This window comes from Syngnathoides biaculeatus, chromosome 12 (genome assembly GCF_019802595.1).
Source record: "Syngnathoides biaculeatus isolate LvHL_M chromosome 12, ASM1980259v1, whole genome shotgun sequence".
NCBI classification, from domain to species: Eukaryota; Metazoa; Chordata; class Actinopteri; order Syngnathiformes; family Syngnathidae; genus Syngnathoides; species Syngnathoides biaculeatus.
The window spans coordinates 19,570,245-19,591,036 of record NC_084651.1 but is presented as its reverse complement, the minus strand read 5'-3'; the positions used below and the strand labels follow the sequence as shown (position 1 = coordinate 19,591,036).

The 20,792-nt window shown below is 41.9% G+C and overlaps 1 protein-coding gene across 1 annotated transcript; it reads right to left on the bottom strand.

Annotated features, from left to right (window-relative positions):
• Window positions 1-1,830: 1,830 nt before the first annotated feature.
• On the bottom strand, window positions 1,831-19,336 carry LOC133510117 (guanine nucleotide-binding protein G(I)/G(S)/G(O) subunit gamma-4). Its single transcript, XM_061837819.1, has 4 exons — window positions 19,198-19,336; window positions 18,342-18,772; window positions 15,842-15,948; window positions 1,831-3,864 (listed from the first exon to the last, which is right to left on the bottom strand). The coding sequence occupies exons 3-4, from the start codon at window positions 15,938-15,940 to the stop codon at window positions 3,736-3,738; spliced, it is 228 nt and encodes a 75-aa protein (XP_061693803.1). The 5' UTR covers window positions 15,941-15,948; window positions 18,342-18,772; window positions 19,198-19,336; the 3' UTR covers window positions 1,831-3,735.
• Between the last annotated feature and the right edge of the window lie 1,456 nt (window positions 19,337-20,792).

Genomic DNA, 20,792 nt, shown 5'->3' with positions numbered 1-20,792 from the left:
TTGGCCCTTCTAACACCTGGATACGCTTATTTGCGAACCATTCCATTTTAGATTTGGCTTTATGTTTTGGATCATTGTCCTGCTGGAAGACAGATCTCCGTCCAAGTCTCAGGTCTCTTGTAGACTTCAACAGGTTTTCTTCCAGAATGGTCCTGTATTTGGTTCCATTCATCTTCCTATCAATTTTAACCATCTTCCCTGTCCCTGCTGAAAAAAAAGCAGGCCCAAGCCATGTGGCTACCGCCACCAAGTTTGACAGTGGGGATGGTGTGTTCAGGGTTATGAGCTGCATTGCTTTTACGGCAAACATGTCGCTTTGCATTGTGGAAAGTTCGATTTTCGTTTCATCTGACCAGAGCACCTTCTTCCACGTTTGGTGTGTCTCCCAGGTGGCTTGTGGCAAACTTTAAATGAGACTTTTTAATGGATACCTTTGAGAAATGGCTTTCTTCTTGCCACTCTTCCACAAAGGCCAGATTTGTGCAGTGTACTGATTGTTGTCCTATGGACAGACTCTCCCACCTTAGCTGTAGATCTCTGCAGTTCATCCAGAGTGATCATGGATCTCCTGGCTGCATCTGTGATCAGTCTTCTCGTTGTTTGAGGTGAAATTTCAGAGGGACGGCCGGGTCTTGGTAGATTTGCAGTGGTCTGATACTCCTTCCATTTCAATATGATTGCTTACACAGTGCTCCTTGAAACGTTTAAAGCTTGGGAAATCTTTTTGTATTCAAATCCAGCTTTAAACTTCTCCACAACAGTATCTCAGACCTGCCTGGTGTGTTCCTTGGTCTTCATGATGCGCTCTGCACTTTAAACAGAACCCTAAGACCACCATTTAACATCATCAGTCAACATTGGATCATTTAGAGATCCTCACTGAACTTCTTGAGTGAATTTGCTGCACTGAAAGTAAAGGGGCTGAATAATATTGCACGCCCCACTTTTCAGGTTTTTATTTATTAAAAAACTATAAAATATCCAATACATTTTATTCCACTTCACGATTGTGTCCGACTTGTTGTTGATTCTTGACAATTTTTTTTAAATTTTATATCTTTATGTTTGAAGCCTGAAATGTGGCAACAGGTTGGAAAGTTCAAGGGGGCCGAATACTTTCAAAAGGCTCTGTATGTCCCACAGGAGAGGATTGGACCTCAGCGGTGAAATGATGAACAGCAGCTTTTGCGTCATTGCTTGATAGAACACTTGTGACTTCTGAGATAACAAATCAATACGCAAGGAGAACGACAGAAATAGCAGAAACAAATCAGGACGTTACCACTGAAATCAGCAAGCGAACAATTCTTTGGGGAACATTTTTGATTGAGACACTGCAGTCCTTATTTATACTAGAGCTGCATTTGACATCATTAGTTGCATATGCCATTGTACTGCCGCATCCACCAGCCACAAATTGGCATCATTCACAAGTCACCATGGTGCAAATTATGAAATCAAGAGCAGGCACTACCTTTAAATACCTAGCTTGGATGCAAAGATTGTTTCCCCCCAGAAAAAAAAAATCACATGCATTTTCCATATGTCGTCCTGTTATTAGGGTCACAAGTGAGCCTGATTTAACATCAAGCAGGAAACAGGGCACACACTGGACTGGTCACCACTGAATCCAAGGGCACATACAGAGATTTTAGAGTCTTCAAATAACCTAACGTACTCGGGAGGAAGCCGGAAAACCAAGAGAACGCTGACAACATGCAAACACCACACATAATTGAGATTTGAGTGCCTGCTCCTCCGTTGTGAGGGAAGCACAATCGCCACTAGATCAACTCTGTCAGACGTGCATTTGCAAAACCATGCTTTATTTGAGCGGCTACAGTCCTTAAAAATCATAGGTTTCTCTTTTTTACACAACAGCTTTGGTTGAGTAATAGTATGAAAAGTCTTATCCAAGAATTGAGTCTTTCTGCCATCGGTTGAGTCATAGCAGTCGCCAACATAGAGCAATGACATAAAATGGACATTGAGAGAAAGAGAGAGCAGGGCCCCCATTTGATATTCAGTATTTCTTTAATTAATTTATCCATCAAAGGATTTACAAAGCTTGCAAATTAAATGCATTTTCTTCTTTTTACAAAAACAATACCACCATTTAAGAATACATCTGCACATCGTCAACGTATGGGCCGTCCCTGTGTGATTTCATGTGCAGAGCAACTTCTGGAAAGTCGGCAAAGAGGCAAGATTTCATTTCGTAATAGTTCTTGACAGTTTGGATAAACCCATGCAAAATTCATCCTTAGCAGTTATACCGGTATTTATTGTTCAAAATTTGGCACCATCCTCAAGAGGTCAATGAAGACATCCTAAGACTCGTCTCAGGATTTCATAAAGAAAGAATAATAATCCTGAAATAATTCTCCTGAAAACAGTTTATCATTCCGCCAAGTTTGATCAGTAATACAATGACTCTTCAAGTACCAAGAGGAAAGTTCTTCACATTACACAGATTTAATACTCTTTGTGTTATGTATTTGAAAAATACGCACAAATTATGAAGTAACTGCATGAGCTGTAAATAATGAACCACTGTAGGTATCATACAAGCTTACTAGCACACAACACGTCATGTAGCAGCAGTCGGTGCTGTGCAACAAATATTCAATGATACTACTGATACCAATATTAATAAACAATCCACAATTCTTCATAAAAATTTGTAAATGCTATTTAAATACCATGTAGAGAATACAGTGTGCTTTTTCTTCAAAATTGACCAACCAACCAACCAAACAAAACAAAAACAAAAAAAACTAGTGTGCATGAGCGCAGTGTGACAATAACACCGCTCTCACAAGGGTTGGCACCGAAACATACTGTACACTGGAAAAAGACCGATGGCTGCCGGAAATTGAGGCGGTTGTCAGTAAGGAGCGGAATAACATGCAGGCCTGGGTTTTGTCTTTAATGACAAAGGCCTGGACAGTCGCTCTGAAACGGAAAAAGAAAGAGTCAGGAAACGTGCCCAGAAAACACTTGACACCTTAAAAGGATTCCAATCGGGAGCTGCAGGATGTGATGAGAGAGTGATTGAGGCGTCAATGGAAGTAAACAGCAAAAGGTAAAATTCATCAAGGCGTGGCAGGGAAGGTTTAGGAACTTATTTTGGACTTCAAAGGGGAGGGGAGGGGTGAATTGGTGATCGGCGCCTACAAGTCTTGTCGCTTGAACAAACAGATTATTAGCTCGCTTGCTTCACCCTGCACGCTATACAGGAAGGAGATGGCCGTTCAGGGCTTTCATCGAGCGGTTCATTAGCGAAATGAGCCAGGTGTCATGTTTTAGTGGTGCTTTCAGTGCATGCTGCAGCAAATACTTTCAAGCTCACACACTGAAAGGCACTGATGTCTCAAGGCAATGCCGAGAAGGAAGGTGAAAAGATGTTTACTGGGCACGCAGCGGTTTCCTGAGGCGAGTTCGGATGGCGCACAATAAAAGAAAAGGAAAAAAAAAAAAAAAAAAAACCAACACCTCTCACCTCATGAAGCGCTGAGCAAGGCTGTTCTCTAATAACAAAGCAATAACAAACCTATAGAACAAAACTGCCCTCTGCAGAAGCCCTCAGCCACCAGGACAGACCCGACCAACACCAGGGTCCACCCGGCTAAACTCGAGTGGACGCCCGTGGCAAGTCGCTTCAGGTGTGGTGAAGACAAAGAAGGCAGGCGATGACGCCACGCCTGTAGCCAGCGGCGCTCGTCGCGCGGCTCATCAGAGGATGGCGCAGAAGAACTTCTTCTCCCGGAATGGGTTCTCAGAGGCCGGCACCGGGACGATGAGGGGGTCCTCGCGTATGTGGGCGTCACAGTAAGCCATCAGGTCTGCGGCGGCTTTCGACACCTGTTGACAGCACATGTGAAGATGACTTTAAAAAAAAAAAAAAAGTCAAGTGTATGCGGCATTTGTATGAAGTGCATCTTTACGTTAAGTGTATTTGAAAATTGGGCTCTCTACTTCAAGTTGTACAGTTTGTTCCCTTTGACCAATGGCACCAAGCCAAAGGAGGCAACTGTACACTGCCTCACCACAAAAAACAGACACCAAAAATGAAATCATAAAATGTAAATATTTTTCATGTATGCACATCTAGTTGTAGATGAGATGGATGAATATTCACGATGAGTAAATTTGTTTCCCTCATTTTTGTTATCTGATTTGTGAAGTTTTTCGCTCTGGGGTGAATCATAACTATATATATTTTTTCCAACTCAGACTCTCGTTTTAAGTGGTACATGCGCAGTGTCTCTGCTGCTGATTGACGGCTCGAGCCACGAGAGTTGGAGATTAATGGGTAGAGATGCAAAACGGAGGAAGAAAAAAAAATGAAATGCAGTCAAGACGACGACTCCTGAGAGGAAAATGTTTCAAGGGAAGCTCGACCTGACAACCGAACATCACAATTAATCAGCAGTCCAAAAACTTTTCCAAGGACTTGGTTTAGCAATTGCAAAGCTGATGCTTCGTTCAGCTTTCCCCGTCGCCCATTTTTTTTTTTTAAACGTCATGAGCTAAACCGGCACTAATTGCTTTATATACGAATGATAATATACCATACAGTGAAGAAAATAAGTATTTGAACACCCTGCTATATTGCAAGTTCTCCACCTTAGAAATCATGGAGGGGTCTGAAATTTTCATCATAGGTGCATGTCCACTGTCAGAGAGATAATCTAAAAAAAAAAAAAAATCCAGAAATCACAATGTATGATTTTTTTAACGATTTATTTGTGTGATACAGCTCCAAACAAGTATCTGAACACTTGAGAAAACCAATGTTAGTATTTGGTATCGTAGCCTTCTGTACTTGTTCAACAGGTTTGCTCAAACTGCAGGAGGGATTTTGGACCACTCCTCCACACAGATCTTCTCTAGATCAGACAGGTTTCTGGGGTGTCACTGAGAAACACGGAGTTTTAGCTCACTCCAAAGATTTTCTATTGGGTTTAGGGCTGGAGTCTGGCAAGGCCACCCCAGAACCTTGATATGCTTCTTATGGAGCCACTCCTTGGTTTTCCTGGCTGTGTGCTTCGGGTCATTGTCATGTTGAAAGACCCAGCCACGACCCATCTTCAATGCTCCGACTGTGGGAAAGAGGTTGTTCCCCCAAATCTCACAATACATGGCCGCAGTTATCCTCTGATTACAGTGCAGTCGTCGTGTCCCATGTGCAGAAAAACACCCCCAAAGCATGATGCTACCACCCCCATGCTTCACAGTAGGGATGCTGTTCTTGGGATGGAACTCTTCATTCGTCTTCCTCCAACCACAGTTAGTGGAATTATGATTAAAAAGTTCCAATTTGGTCTCATCTGACCACAAAACTTTCTCCCATGACTCTGTATCATCCAAATGGGATTTCAAACCATGACATCTTAGTGTATTACCAACAGTCACCTTGGAAACCGTGGTCCCAGCTCTTTTCAGGTCATTGTGGTGTAGTCCAGGGCTGATTCCTCACCTTTCTAAGGATCACTGAGACCCCACGAGGTGATATCTTGCATGGGGCTCCACTCCGATTGAGATTGACCATCATGTTTAGCTTCTTCCATTTTCTAATGAATGCTCCAACAGTGGACCTTTCTTCATCTAGCTGCTTGGCGATTTCTCCGTAGCCCTTTCCAGACATGTGGAGTTGTACAATTTTGTCTCTGGTGTCTTTGGACAGCTCTTTGGTCTTGTCCACGTTACAAGTTTGACTCTTACTGATTGTATTGGGTCGACAGGTGTCTTTATTCAGCTAACGACCTCACACAGGCGCATCTGATTCAGGATAATACATGGAGTGGAGGTGGACTTCTAACAGGTCTTTGAGGGTCAGAATTATAGCCGAGAGACAGGTGTTCAAATACTTATTTGCAGCTGTATTCCACTCAAAGAGTTTTGATATTCGAGTCCTAGGAAGATTTGTACATACTTGTATGCTCACATGTTAAAATAAGCAGTACTTTAAATGGTGGCAGGCTTGTGCTGACCCCCATTTAACGTGGTTTTGAATGTGATTGCTTGATTCGGAACACACACTCCTCCCCATTTAATGTCCAACAATTTTTCAAACGCATTTTCAATCAATCCTATCTACTACAGAGTGAGTTCGCCATCTTGTAGTTGTATTCAAAATATATAGTGAGCAAATAGTGCCCACAATACATTGTGAAAAGTAGCAAACAAGGCAAGCAATAAATTCACAAGCGGTGGCATCAATATATATTTAATCTAAGCACAGGAACACATCACAACACAGACAATGTGTCTCGTTTGTATTGTGTAAAATAGGCTTAGTTTAAAGCAATACAATATTGATCAAGTGCAAGGGCACAATTAATGGAGTGCCATGTGGCGTTTGAAAACTCATTTTCATTTGACTAATGAGTGAGCTATATACCCCGCTATAAAAAAAGATCTGAATAGTGATTACCGAGTAGTTCACAAGTGAACGATTTTGAACACACCTTCTTTGTTGGGCTTGGCTGAAAAATTGGATGTACTGTAAGTAATGGCGGACACATTCGTCTTAACGCAAAAAAAAAAACGCTGGTATGCAGCGCCGTTTTTGTGCGAGCAACCTGCGATGGTGACACGAAGCTGCAATGCCTCCATTTTCACACGTGACCAGTTTTAGGGTAATTTAAAAATAACATTGCACTTTAAGACCCATTTGATGTAAGTTGGTCTGTGGAAACATTCAATAATGTATGTCGATATGGAATTATTACTTGAGTAAGATACAAATCCATCCATCCATTTTCTCAGCCGCTTATCCTCACAAGGGTCGCAGGGAGTGCGGGAGCCAATCCCAGCTGTCAACAGGGAGGAGGCGGGGTACACCCTGAACTGGTTGCCAGCCAATCACAGGCCACATGGAGACAAACAGCCACACTCTCAATCACACCTAGGGGAAATTTAATGTCCAATTAATGTTGCATGTTTTTGGGATGTGGGAGGAAACCGGAGTACCCTGAGGAAGCCCACGCAGGCACGGGGAGAACACGCATACTACACGCAGGCGGGTCCGGGATCAAACCCGGGACCTCAGAACTGCGAGGCCAACGCTTTTCAGCTGAACCAACCTGCCGTCTTAAGATATAAATATTTACTGAAAAAAATTAACAGGGGAGGAACTTCTGGTTTTTAATGAGGCTCTCGTTCAGAAATTGAATGCGATTTAGACAAAAATATGATACAGAGGAATGTGCAAATTCCAGTTGTTCCCAAGAGGTGTCACGAACCCCAACAATAAAACTCATAAAATACGTAAATAAGACAAAACCAGCCATTTCAAGAAATGGTCTTAAATCAACTTTGTTTACATTTGTGAAAGTGCACAGTAGACTTAATTATGTTTTAATTATCTGAGCATGACATTTTGCAAATGCAGACCAAGCCAGTCTGGGACCTGCTGGCAAACCCGCTTGGATCGGACCACCAGAGGTGTTGACTGAGCCCTTGCACATTGAATGATTGGACATGTGGACGCCCTGAACAGCAAGCCTGAATGGGTGTTTGATGGTGCACAGACATTATATTGCACTTCATCACATTTACCATAAAAAGATGGATTGACAGTTAAGGAATGAGCTAGTTGCCAACAAGCGAGGCCAAGAGTAAAAGTGTATGCGTCTCTCCGATTCACACAGCTTGGTACAAACTGCACATGCATGTTTTGGGCACAAACTTTGCTTTTCATCCACAGATGACATTAAAAATGATTTATATCATTAAGTATGTGTTTGTTTATTTAGCAAATGGAAAAACAAACCATCATGAAATAAATAAAATACAATAAATCTTGACCTAGTATCAAGTTCCACACCACAACCACCATAATAGAGACTGAAAGTATCACAACAAAAGCCATTATCTTTTCAAAATAGGTGGAATTTTTGATACGGCATTGGGTTTCATGAACCTGTGCAGGTGTACCCAAAATATGTTGTCCTGTGACCTGCACTTCTTTAGAATGTCATTCAGATCACAACACGTCAGGCCCTGTGTGCAGAAAGAGTGGATTCACGTGCAGGTTTCCACTCAGAATGTGAGTGGCATGTTTTAGGGGTGGGAGGGGGGGGGGCAAATGGAGAAAAGGAGGAGCAGCTGCATCAGAGTGATGACGAAGCCTCTGAGATCTACACGGAGGACACACACATCTGATGCCCCGTCTGATGGGCTCAGTGTAATGCGTGAAAATCACACGAGCACCCTCCGCGCTCTTTAGTTCAATCATTGGATTATTATTAGGTGACTTTTTTTTTTTCCACCATAACACAATATGATGGTATTTTGACCACATACAGCTTATTTACAGTACTTACATGTCCGTCTTTGCATCGAATAATATCCAGTGCAGTAGCTTATTAAAGATAATAGCAGGAATTCATTCAGTATATATTGACGCGGGCAGATCTCATGTTACCGCAAATTACAACTATAAAAATGTTGTTCAAGTAATGCAACTGACGGTGTCACTCTAAACTGGGATTTAGTATATATTTTAAGAGCAGAATATTTGATGCAGCAAGGCACATTACAAACATGTCAAAAATGTCCGACGCGCACCACCACACGAAATTGCCAGAAAAAGTGGAACGACAGGTTAATGGTACTTTCTGGAGTCTAATACTTTGACTCCTCTGCTTGTGGTTGGAATAGATGAATAAAGATACCTGTACATTCATTATTTTGACCAATTCGGTGAAATTGCATGTTTGTGATAATCTCTCATATGGGAAGCACCACTTAATTGAGCCGGTACTTCGCATAAGACAAATCTCACGGCACTTCACCAGATCAAAATGTCACCAAACCTATATGAGCCAGAGTAATTTGTCATCTCAATTTTCTTACAAATTCACTTACTCTGTTTGAAATGTTGGCATGACAAAAGTGGATACACAATTGTATCTTCAGCCACCTAGCGGAAGAGTATTCACTTGTGTTTACCTGTCACGATATAAATAAAAAAAGACACAGTATTGGAAGTGCATAGTGGCTGGGAACCACTACATACATACATACATGTGTACCAAACGCTGTGGCTGGTGTATGCAAGTTAAAAAAAAACAAAAGAAGGCACGTGAAAACTGCCTCTTTGTGTCCGAAACCCCATCTAGGGATGAATAATACATTATATAGAATAACACACTAAAAAAAGCAACATGGATCCTTTCAAACAACAAACACCATTCTTGTTGATTAATTTTTGTTATTATTTATGCACCACCTTTCCCATAGAGCTCTCGTGACTCAGAGCAAGATGAGAAGTCGATATGTTATTGCAACCCACCCTCAACCCCACTCTTGCAAAGAGCAGGTGGCATTTTCTTTGCTGGGCATGACAACTTTCCAAAACAATTTACGCAAACTGCGAGGCATATTTTTCTTCTTTATATTTATTAAGACACAACAGAGAAGAAGATCGATCCGGCTATTAAATGTCAACTAATCAAAGTGTTTACAACTTTGCTGCAAATGGCAGTTTTCGGGATAAAAGGGTGCCTTGTGTAAGAATCCATTATAGCAGCTGATGGACTTAAAAGCAATAATATTACAACTTTTAAATAATATTCAGTCTGAAAGTAAATGGGCTAGTAGTTACTTTAGTGTCCCAAAATACTCCTAGACATCTCTCATGTCATGTTGCTACTGAGGTTCAGTGCATGTAGTACTTGCACTCTGCTGCACACTGCAATGATTACAATACTACATTTTACTGTTTCTTTTTTTTAAAGACTGTCATAGAAAAAGGGGGAAAAATGTGAGATTTTAAAAGACTAAAGTTAAATTATAAACAAGACACTTGTAATGCAAGAATAGAGTCAGAATATTCTGAGAAAAGTAGTCATATTTTGATAATGGGGATCTTAAAAAGTCCTTTTGTGCTCAAATACACTCCACCGTTGCTTAATTCAAATCAATCTGGAAGGAAGAGTGCGGCAAAATATCTCCACAAAGATGTGAAGGACTCATCACCAGTTAAAGAAAACACTCGCTTTTAGTTATGTAGTAGCAGGTGTGGGGGGCTATTACTTTGTCACATAGGGCCAGATCGCTTTCAGTATGTTTTTTTTTTCTCAATTTTATGCTTACTTGTTTTTTTCCCCATTCCTGAATTTGTTTGTGTTTCTCAGTATGTGCAGTTTCACAAAAACGTGAAAATGCAACGAGTGGTTGAAACGTCTTGCCTCACAGTTCTGAGGATCTGGTTTTGAAGTCTGTATATTTTTCCTGTGATTCTGTTTGTTTTCTCCGAGTACTTTTGATCCCCCATCTTCTAAAAAAAAAAATGCATGTTCAGTTCAGTGAAGAACATAAATGAGAATTTGAATGCGAATGGTTGTTTTTCGATATGTGCTCCCCCCCGCAATAGCAGCCAAACGTGCGACTTTTGAAAACGCCACCGTACGTGACCTAATTTAGTTATCGCGGCAGCATGGCGCCAGCAGAAAGAGGGAATATTAAAGACTTCCATTACGACACAAATAAAGTGCATAATTACTCGGATAGTCAAAGTGAATTATAGTGCCAATTCCGTTTTCTGCTGAGAAAGACAAATATGCTTGTCCCCGTGTGTTTAAGGTCCAGACTGGCTGGTAATTACACTGTGGCCCCGCCATGCAGGGAGAGTCCTTCTAATTAACACAGTTCACGTTCCTTTGGCTGATTGAGCAATTAATGAGAAGGCTTGTCACTGACACGCTCGTCCCTTAATTAAATCTAAAGAAAGCAGCAGCCGTTGCCAACAATGCTTCCTCTTCTGCCTCGTTTCTTTATTCGGCTTTCGTTCATGCGTGCTCTCTACTTTGCGAGCTATTAGATGACAAAAATACAAACTGGCGGTGTCATCGAAGTGAAAACAGCCCGGCCGTCATTTTCTTTCCACTGGAAACAGAACACTCGTTATGCTGTCCGCTGTTCTATTCTACTGTACGGCATCAGATACGCTTTTGGATGCATTTATCTAATAGGGTGGTTGAGAAACATTTTACACCAAGTACCGGATGAAAATACTTTGCTCTCCAAGTACAACCATCACTAAAATACAGAAGAAATACATGTTTACTAAAAATAAGGCAGAGGTTTTATTCCTAAAAAGTATATGTAATATTATGCCGTTTGAACCATTATACAATACTTAAATGTACAAAAAGAAACGTTTTTTTTTAATGAGCACATTTAAATGTATAACACATAGCGTGTGTTAAAATGTCATGAAAGTTAAATACAACTGAAGTGTACTTGGACAATGAGAGAATCTTTTTTTTCGTTTCAGCAACACTACTGGAAATGTATTACAAATGATGTGCCGTGTACGTTGATTCCAGCTGGTTCTTATGGTTTACACGTTTAAGTCGAAGAAATGGCCGCCGGAACAAATCGGCGATTGGATCAATGGGTGGATGGAAGTGGTCAGGGATCATGGCTGAATGGATGGAACGATGAAAGGGTAGATGTGAGGATGAATAGACTGGCGGATACTTCATGAAATTTCATGAGGTTCAAACGTGCTGCGCGAGCCTTGCACTACTACTGACAACAGAATGAAAAACTATAAATGCCTAACCGTGGGTGACAAAAAAAAAGTGCACTCCACCATTCTCTTTTATTCTTCAAAGAAGGAAAATTCTATTAAACACGTCGTAATGAAAAGTGAAAATAAAAGGAAAAAAATGGAAAACACCGGCTCAAAAGACCCTTGGACGGCACTTAAAAGTAGATCTTTTAACATATCCCTACGGTGAACCTCAAAACTGAATCAACACAGCAACTTTGTTTTCACACGACGTCTTATGTGGTATGCTGGATAAGAGAGGATAACTGGGATAAAGTATATTTTTGACGCAGGGAGGATTTTCTTCCACGCAAGCAGCTTCATCAGCGCCGAGCGAACCTGAAGGATGACGAGTGGCGATGAAGGTACTTGGCAGCCTTCCAGCCTCGTCTGCGGTGCTGATGTGAGCAAACTCTCCTCCGCTGTGGGGAAATCTTTCTCAGAACACGAGGCGGGAATAATCAACGACTTTCCGAGGGACTAAATGACGCAAACTTTCAAAGTCTCTCCTTCACGCTGCAGAAAATTAAAAACAATACGGCAAAGGGAAAAAAATAATCTGATGGAAATATGATCGTAAGCAATTGAGAGTGAGTTATCTCCTGGATGATGAAAAACCACAAAGGACTCAAAAGTGAGGACTTTACATCGTCTTAAAATAGACATTTGTTTTCTTTTTTCCAACTTAAAACAGTTCTCAGATATCTTCAATATTTCTGAGACATGTTTTCAGCTAAATACTCATAATCAAGAACTGAAACACACCTTTCGCAAAATGAGTCCATCTGCCATGCAGATTGCAAGTGAGCCACTGCTCACTCCGCCCTACAAACTGCGAGTCCAAATTTTGTTACGACGGCCTGATACTAGTTTGAGGTGAGGGCTTCGTGTTGAACAGCGAGTCTAAAACAAGGAATCTGAACTACGAAGTACATGAGCCCTTACAAAAGTAACTTATGTATTTTCACTCATAGATGCAGCACATCGTCACCAAGCCATGAATCGTCCTCATTTGGCAAAACCAGTCTATGTACTTCGTCCCCCTTCCGGTGAATGGCGAAGGAGCTGCCGTGGAGAGAGCAAGAGACAGATGGTAAATAGGAATCCACCTTGCTAAACGCCCCCCTATGTACGCAGTGACACGTCTGAAGAGGCCAGGATCACTCAAACCGAATGTCATTCACTCTACCCAGGCAATCCAAGTATTGGCCACACCTGAATCAAGTGACGAGATTTCTTTTTGGCACGTGGTCACGTCATCGACCAAAACTGCCTCGGGTGATCGATAATTGATGCAATGGGCACCCCTGCAATTTACTCACTCACTCTCCTTTAAACATGTCCAAGCCATCATCGTGTGTTCCCTCTAACTTTGTTTCTAAAATCTTACCCGTTCCTCTGATGAGGTCACTTCTAATCCTAGCCAACCTTCTCGGGAGGACTGCAACATCTTCATTTGTGTCACTTCCACCTCTGCTTCCTATTGTCTCTTCAGTCTCTAATCCATACGTTATGGCTGCCCTCACCATTGTCTTGTCAGAATCCAACTCAGAATCAGAATAATCCTTATTTTGCAAAGTATGTCAAAAACACACAAGAATTTGTCTCCAGCCGTTACAACAACAGTCAGTCAATTAACAAAGAATACTTTTGAGATATTGCGAGAACAGTACCTGCACAATAAAAGGTTGCTAGTAATCTGGTAATAACAGTACTTTTTTTTTTTTTTTTGGACAATAGTGCAAAAAAAGATTGTCATTCAGATAAATAAATAAACTATAATTGTAAGTTAGCAATTTAAGAATTGAATTGCAAGAGGGAAGAAGCTATTGGAACCTCTGCTAGTTTTAGTTTGCATTGTTCAGTAGTGCCACCGCGAGGGAAGGAGCTGAAAGTGGTTGTGGCCAGGATGTGGAGGGTTCAAGAGGATTTTGTATGCTCTTGTATTAGTTATGGTAGCCCCCTTGGTAGGGGGGTATGCACAATCTTTTCAGCAGTATTGACTGTCCGTTGCAGTCGGAGTTTATCCTTTTTTTCTAGCAGCACCAAAAAAGACTGTGATGGAGTATCACAGTACTGATTCGATTATGTGTAAAATTGTCTCAACAGCTCTTGAGGCAGAAGTACATCCTCTGCTGGGCCTTTTTGAGGATGGAGTTGATATTAGTGTCCCTACAGGTTCTGAGAGACTGGAACTATACCTAGCAGACTCTTCTGTCACATAACACACCAGACACCTTCCTCCACCTGTTCCAACCTGCTTGGACCACTTTCTTGACTTCCTTATCACATTCACCATTGGTCTGGATTGTTGACCCCAAGTATTTAAAGTCCTCCCTTCTCGCTATATCTTCTCCCCCCTCCACCTTTCTCATTCACGCACATATATTCTGTTTTACTTTGGCTAATCTTCATTCCACTCCATCTTTCTAATTGTTCCTCCGCCATGCTCCCTGCTTTCCCTGCATATCACAATATCATCTGCGAATATCATGCTCCAAGGGGATTCCAGTCTAACCTCATCTGTCAGCCTATCCATTACCACTGCAAACAGGAAGGGACTCAGGGCGGATCCCTGATGCAATCCCACCTTCACCTTAAATTCTTGTCACACCTACAGCAGACCTCATCAGTGTTCTGCTGCCGACCTGTTCGACATCCTTCAACCCATGCTGAACGTCTACCAAGAGTTTGTGCACAACCATCAGCACAGCCTCCAGGTTCTGGTCAACACCAAGCAGAACAGCGACTTTGACAAGACCTCATACAGTCATACAGGTCCTGTAAAATTTGTAACATATTTCACTATCACTCCAGACTTCCACATGCCACAGTTGCTCTCTTGGCAGTCTGTGATAGGCTTTCTGTCGCTCTACAAAGACATTATAGCTCCTTCTGACCTTCTCTGTATTTCTCCATCAACACCCTCAGGGTATCTGCGGTACTCTATCTAGGCATAAAACCATACTGTTGCTCGCAGATACTTACTGCTGTCCTGAGTCCAGCCTCCACTACTCTTTTCCATAACTGCATACTGTGGCTCATCATCTTTATTCTTCTTTAGTTTCCACAGTTCTGAACATCGCCTTGTTCTTAAAAATGGGGCCTAGCACACTTTTCCTCCACTCTTTTGGCATCTTCTCTCCCGCTAGTATTCTATTAAATAAGTTGGTCAAAAACTCCACAGCCACCTCATCAAATTGCTTCCATACTTCCACTGTTATCTCATCGGGTCCAACTGTCTATCCATTTTTCATTTTGTTCAGTGGCTTTTTAACTTCCCCCTTACTAATTATTACCACTTCCCGGTCATTCACGCTTGCCTCTTCTTCTCTACCTTCTCTCCCATTATCTTCCTTCATCAACTTCTCAAAGTATTCTTTCGATCGATTCAGCACACAACTGGCACCAGTCAACATATTTCCATCTCGATCCTTAACAAACCTAATCCGCAGCACATCCAAACTGTATAAATCTTTTTCTGCTTCTTTAGTGCAATACACGCCATCATATGGCTTTTGTTGGGCATTTGCCCCCTCTACCTTCGCCCTACATCACATCTCCAAGTATTGTTGTATTGTTTGTTCGTTCAGGTACAACACTGGCAGTTATCCTGTAAATCCACTAAACGCGTAATGTCATGTGACCAAACCCAGAAAGCAGGTTAGCGGACTTCCTGCGTATGCTCTGCTCACGAGCAGAACTACAAGTCGATGACATGATGGTTTGAAGCCAAAGTTGCAGAAAAAAAAAAAAATCTTTATGGCTGGTGTCTTAGGACAAAAGTTTATTTATACAACTATGATATGATGCACATAAACCTGAACAAAACCTAAAACTCAGATATTGTCATCTTTAGGTGGTTCTGTGGTGAGCTCGTGTGAAACAAAGCGATATGGTCAACGTTTAAATTTTCAAAGAGTGCCTCTTCCTTGTCCACTAAAAATGAGCGTCCAACATTTACCCGTGCCAGAAGGAAGTGCTTTCACTTGTTTTGCTGTTCTTTTAGTTTCATAAAGAAATAATTCAACATGTGCTCCCAAAACAAAATAATGTTAACATTTTCAATGGGCTAACTATGCAAAATTATGCTAAGCTAGTCAAAGAAAGGTTGGCAAGGTTAGGCAAAGCTTGGAAATCAACAATCGAGGTAATCAATCAAGACCAACGGACAGTGTAGCTACACTCACTCATACTCTAGTTCACATTCCCGTGTCAGGGTTGAAATCCTTTGGGAGAAAAGAAGAAAAACAGACTTCAAGTGACCTGTACCTTTATCCTATCCATGCAGGCTTCCATCTTGAGCTGCTCCACAGCTTTCCTGGCTTGGGAGATGCTGGCTGTGCTGTTGTTGGCAATGCCGTCTTTCATGGCGCTCCCTGTCACACCCCAAAACAGAGGATAGGGTGTTGAGTTTAGGAATCATGCGACAGACTGTGTGTGTGCATTTCTACTACAAACTAACAAATTAGAACTTAACAACAACTTTATGTTTGAGCCACTAGCAGGGAGCAAATGGCAAGTTTTTGTGAAAAAAAAAAAAAAAAAAGAGACCAAGAATGGATTGTATACCAAAACCGAAACCAAGAATGACAATTTGTTTTTTGTTCAGAATCAACCCATCACATTCGCACTTTTGTTTAAGACACTGTAAAATGAATTCAGAGCATTTATCCTAAATACAATACACGTTTCAAAAAAATTGTTGAAAGTGTTCAAAAACTGAGAAGTATGTAGTGGTCTCAATATAGCCTGTTTTCCAAGATTTTCCAGATTTTTTTGGTTGTGGCTAGACCTCATGAACCTTCCCTCCCTCATTATATACTGCAAGAACGTAATCGCCTTCACTTACTGTACATCAACTTGTATCTAGCGAATTTGTGATATGCAGTTATCTGTCATGCTATATGTACACCCCAAAAAAAATAATCTTCACTCCAGACAGTCCACTAGCATAGCATCTTTGAGTGCCTTATTGTTGGCCTGAAGTTTTGCGCATGTCACAGAGAGAACGCAGAAAAGTGAGGGGAAAAAATATAAAAGTCAACAGGTAGACAGAGAGTCACTGATGGTGTAGTGATAAACTCGCCTGGCTTTGGTGAGGCAGTGTGGGATCGGTTCCTACTCAGCGACGGTGTGAACGCGAGTGAGAATGTTTGACTGTGTCTTTATGCGCCCTGTACCTGACTGACAACCAGTTCAGGGTGTAGTCTGCCTTTCGCCTGAAGTCAGCTGGGATAGGCTCCACCGTCCCATGACCCGAACCAGGATAAGCGGTTTTGACAATGGATGGATGGATGGGTAGACAGGGGCTTTGCCACTTTAGAGCGCCTGGTTGTCACGGCGAGCAAAAGCATCATGACAAAATACTTGATTGACTTTTGTCAACTGAGCAGGTAATGGTTTCCGCGCATTCAACATTTGAGAGTGGACGGAACGGCAATTTTGAAGCCTCATTTTATATACAGTATAGTTGGTGATTTTTTTTTTTTTTTTAAATCATTCAAATTTGGCACTGTTCTCAAAAACACTTCATCAAAAAGGACATTAAAAAAAAAGTCAGCACGTACACCAGCCAACATTTAAAGTGCCTCTAATTAATTCAAATGAAAATTGAGATTGTCCCCGCTGCGGTGCTCTGGGCACATCCCACCGGGAAGAGACTCCAGGGACGAACAAGGACACGCTGAGGAAGATGTGATTGATCTCCTGGCTGGCCTGGGAACACCTCGGGAATTCCTTGTAAGAGCTGGGGTGTGGGAAGTGGCTGGGTAAGGGAAGTCTGGGCGTCCCTGCGAAAGCTACTGCCCCCTCGACCCGACCTCGGATAAGCACTAAAAATGGTATACTGTAATGGATAGATGGATCTTCTGGTAGGCTTTTCCTGATATTTTTAGAGTCATTTCTTACAGGACAAGCTGTATTATCTTGGAAATTCTTTTGTACCTTCCTCCTGACTGATACCTTTTAAAAAATAAGATCCCAGTGGTGCTGTGGAAGCTGTCTCTGGACCGTGGCTTTTGCTGCAAGATGTCACAACAAGACATGGCTGGAAAAGCATACTACAACACAACAGCTGTACTTTTTTGTTGTGGGGGGGGGGGGCAAGGTTAATCAGAGGCGTTGTAAGTAGTGCCACGTGTGGTGACTATGATTGACATGAATTTGTATGTGATTGGTCTCTACTTTCTAAGTCTTTTATATTAGTCTTTTTTTTTTTTTTTAAATCACAATAAGGCACACTGCAGACTTTTTGTTGCTTTTTTTTTAGCTGCTGTATGGACATTTATTGTTGCTCCGTTTCAAAAGATGTTAAAACATAGCATTGCCTTGCTTCCAGGCCCAGGAATTACCCTCCACCATCACCCTCCCCCTCCTATGACGTGGAGCAGCAGCATCCACAGGAAATGGACACCTGATAAAAAATGTATTTTATAATCAGGGGTGCCATGGTCATGAATCCGTTGGTATTTAAAAGATTCTTGGTCATTATTATTATTGCACCCACACAATCAAAATGGTGTTCAAAAATTTTTTTTTAAGAAATGAAAAATGCCGCCCTTTCAAGGCTCTGAAGCCAAATGTGTTGCTTTCCGTTTTAGGGCCTTTCCCGATTGACTCTTGCACCTCCTTCCCATTTGTGTGGTTTCATTCCAAATAGAAGACGGCAGCGCGAACGCCAGCAGACGCGTTTCAATGGACTTGGGCGGCAGGCCTTTCTCGACAGAAGATAGCGAGACATAAACTAAATATTCGTGATGTGGAGGCTTACCTGATTGTGATTTTTTTCCCCAAACTGGACAATTCCGGGTCGACTCCACCCAACACACACACTCACAAAGAGGAGCTATGAAATGTCAGAATGTGGGAGCCTCGTCGCGGTGGATGCCGCTCAAAGCACCGCCGCCGTATGGCCTCCTCCGCAGAGTCGCTCCGCGGGTCGTGCGAGGAAGGAGATGAGGAGGACCGCCGCGGCTGGGGCTCGGAGAGATGCAAGCAAAAAGCGGGGAACACCTTGGTGTGACGACGCCGTGTGGAGCGGGAACGCTTTCTCCCAGCGTGTACGCTGACCCTGAACGCACCAGTGATGGCTCCTCGATGCGGCGCAAGACATGGAAACCTGCAGGCTTCCCCAATTTTTCTTTTCTCTTTTTTCTGCTTTCTTTCCTCCAGCCTTGACATCAGAGCCCCGCCCTCCTCCTCCTGAAAGCAACAACGTGCAGCTTTCATTTCAGAAAAAAAAAAAAAAAATCACTCACATGCATGCACACAAGCGTCTTTCATTTCACTTGTGGGGTGTAAGGAGGTAGGCAGTTAAACCCCCCCCCCCAAAAAAAAAAAGCGTCCATTTGGGTCCCGAGGAAAAAAATAGTATAAATGCACGATAAAATTAACTGTACAATAATTGTAATAATGACTGGAAGTATGGATGGATAATTTGATGCTCAAAGTTGCTTGAAACCTGTACGAATGTGGTGCGGAACAGACTTTTTCTCTATTTATTTTTTTTAACTCAAGCATCTGCACAAGGCGTGAGTACATTAGCCACATAACATTTGTCTTTCAATTCTTTCCATCAGGTGCATTCTTAATATTCGGAGCCACAAAATGATGTACCGTCCACTTACACTAACCTATCCCTTTTCACGCTTGTAAAAGTTTTTCTGTTTTGTTAAGGACTTCCACGGCAAGCCTCGACATTCGTCGGAGCCTTCAACAGAACAACTTTCTATCCGACCACGGCCGCCATTGATTGGGAGTGCGTCGCATCTGCTTGAGAACGCGAGTTGCGTTCATGGAGACTGCGTAAAAGGGATAGATAATATTCGTCGGTGGTTCTTCGGTCATACTGTACAGTTCACATAGCAACAATTGATTCCTTTTGTATCAGAAGGCTTTAATTAAAATTGTATAACCGCTGTCACATGGATTTTATTCTGTTTTGTAATATCATAATAGATAAAATCAAATATTTTGTTCACAGTAAGCCAGGGCTGCAGGAATGCAAATATATGTCCTTTCACCCTCGTTCCTGTCATACTGTGGTGGGTGTTCTTTTTTTTCTATATGTGTTCCCCCCCCCCAAAAAAAAGACCATTCAAGGAACACGTTTTTCCTCGTTTTTGAGATAATAGGCCAAAAGCTGCAATTGTGTGGACTGAATGGGTGGCAACAATGGGAACGTGAAATGCCATTACAGTATTTTCAGGGTAATAACCTGTCAGTAACAAATTGAGGGGAAAAAAAAACTAGTTCATGTTATGAATGGTGTAGTTAAATAGTAATTAAATAGGATAAATCTGAGAAATCGGTGCTAGGCATAAATGGTGTCCCATGTAATCGAGCCTTTGTTGCGGCACGGTAGACGTCACATTCGCGTACGTAGGTCATGTGACTCGCGAAAATGGCAGCGCCCCTGAAAAATCGTAATTGTCAATAAAAAAAATGTTTTAAACACACTTAAATGAGAGAGGATTTAACATCACATTGTCAAAACAGGGTACATATTACGTGACCTATTGGATATTGTCCATGCACACTTTCACACACTTCCAACCCTCCGGTTTATGTGGTTAATTTCTGCATTTTTTCTAACGACCACCAGGGGGCACTCGATTGGAAAAGGTAAGAGTGACGCCGGTGGAATATATGTGCAGAGGAAGTGACTTTTATCGGTATGTTTTTTTTAACCAGCCCTGGTAGCGCTGCGCTAGCCTATTGCTGCTGTGTCTCAGCGATTTTTACCAGTGTTTTTTTTTAACTGGCGCTCTTAGCATGGTGCCGGTGTTAGCGGCACGCTAGCATGTTGCTGCTCTTACTGTCGCATCTCAGTGATTCAGGTTTTTTTTTTAACCGGCCCTGTTAGTGCTGTCCTACCGAGTTGCGACTGTGTAGCTGCCGCGGCTTTTTTTTTTTTTTAAAAAAAACCAGCCCAGTTCGTGCTTCTGTGTTTTTGCCATGTTAAGCGATTAAAACTTTGTAAACACTGTGTACAGTCTTTGTAAATATCTCATGTTTCAATGTGGGCACTTGCGGCTTTTGCACAGGTGCGGCTTATATATGTACCAAATGGTATTTCGTTTCCAAATGCTCTGGGTGAGGCTTATAATCAGGTGAGCTCTGTAGGCTGGAAATTATGGTATTTGTGATTTCAAAAGTAGTTATACATTTATCTATCCATCTATTAGCTGACAGTATTTAGATGATTTCACAGCAGGGATGT

Coding starts and splice junctions, on each gene's coding strand:
- LOC133510117 (XM_061837819.1), bottom strand. CDS start 15,940: ATGAAAGACGGCATTGCCAACAACAGCACAGCCAGCATCTCCCAAGCC. Junction 3,865..15,841: donor CCTGCATGGATAGGATAAAG/GTACAGGTCACT, acceptor TGCTGTCAACAG/GTGTCGAAAGCCGCCGCAGA.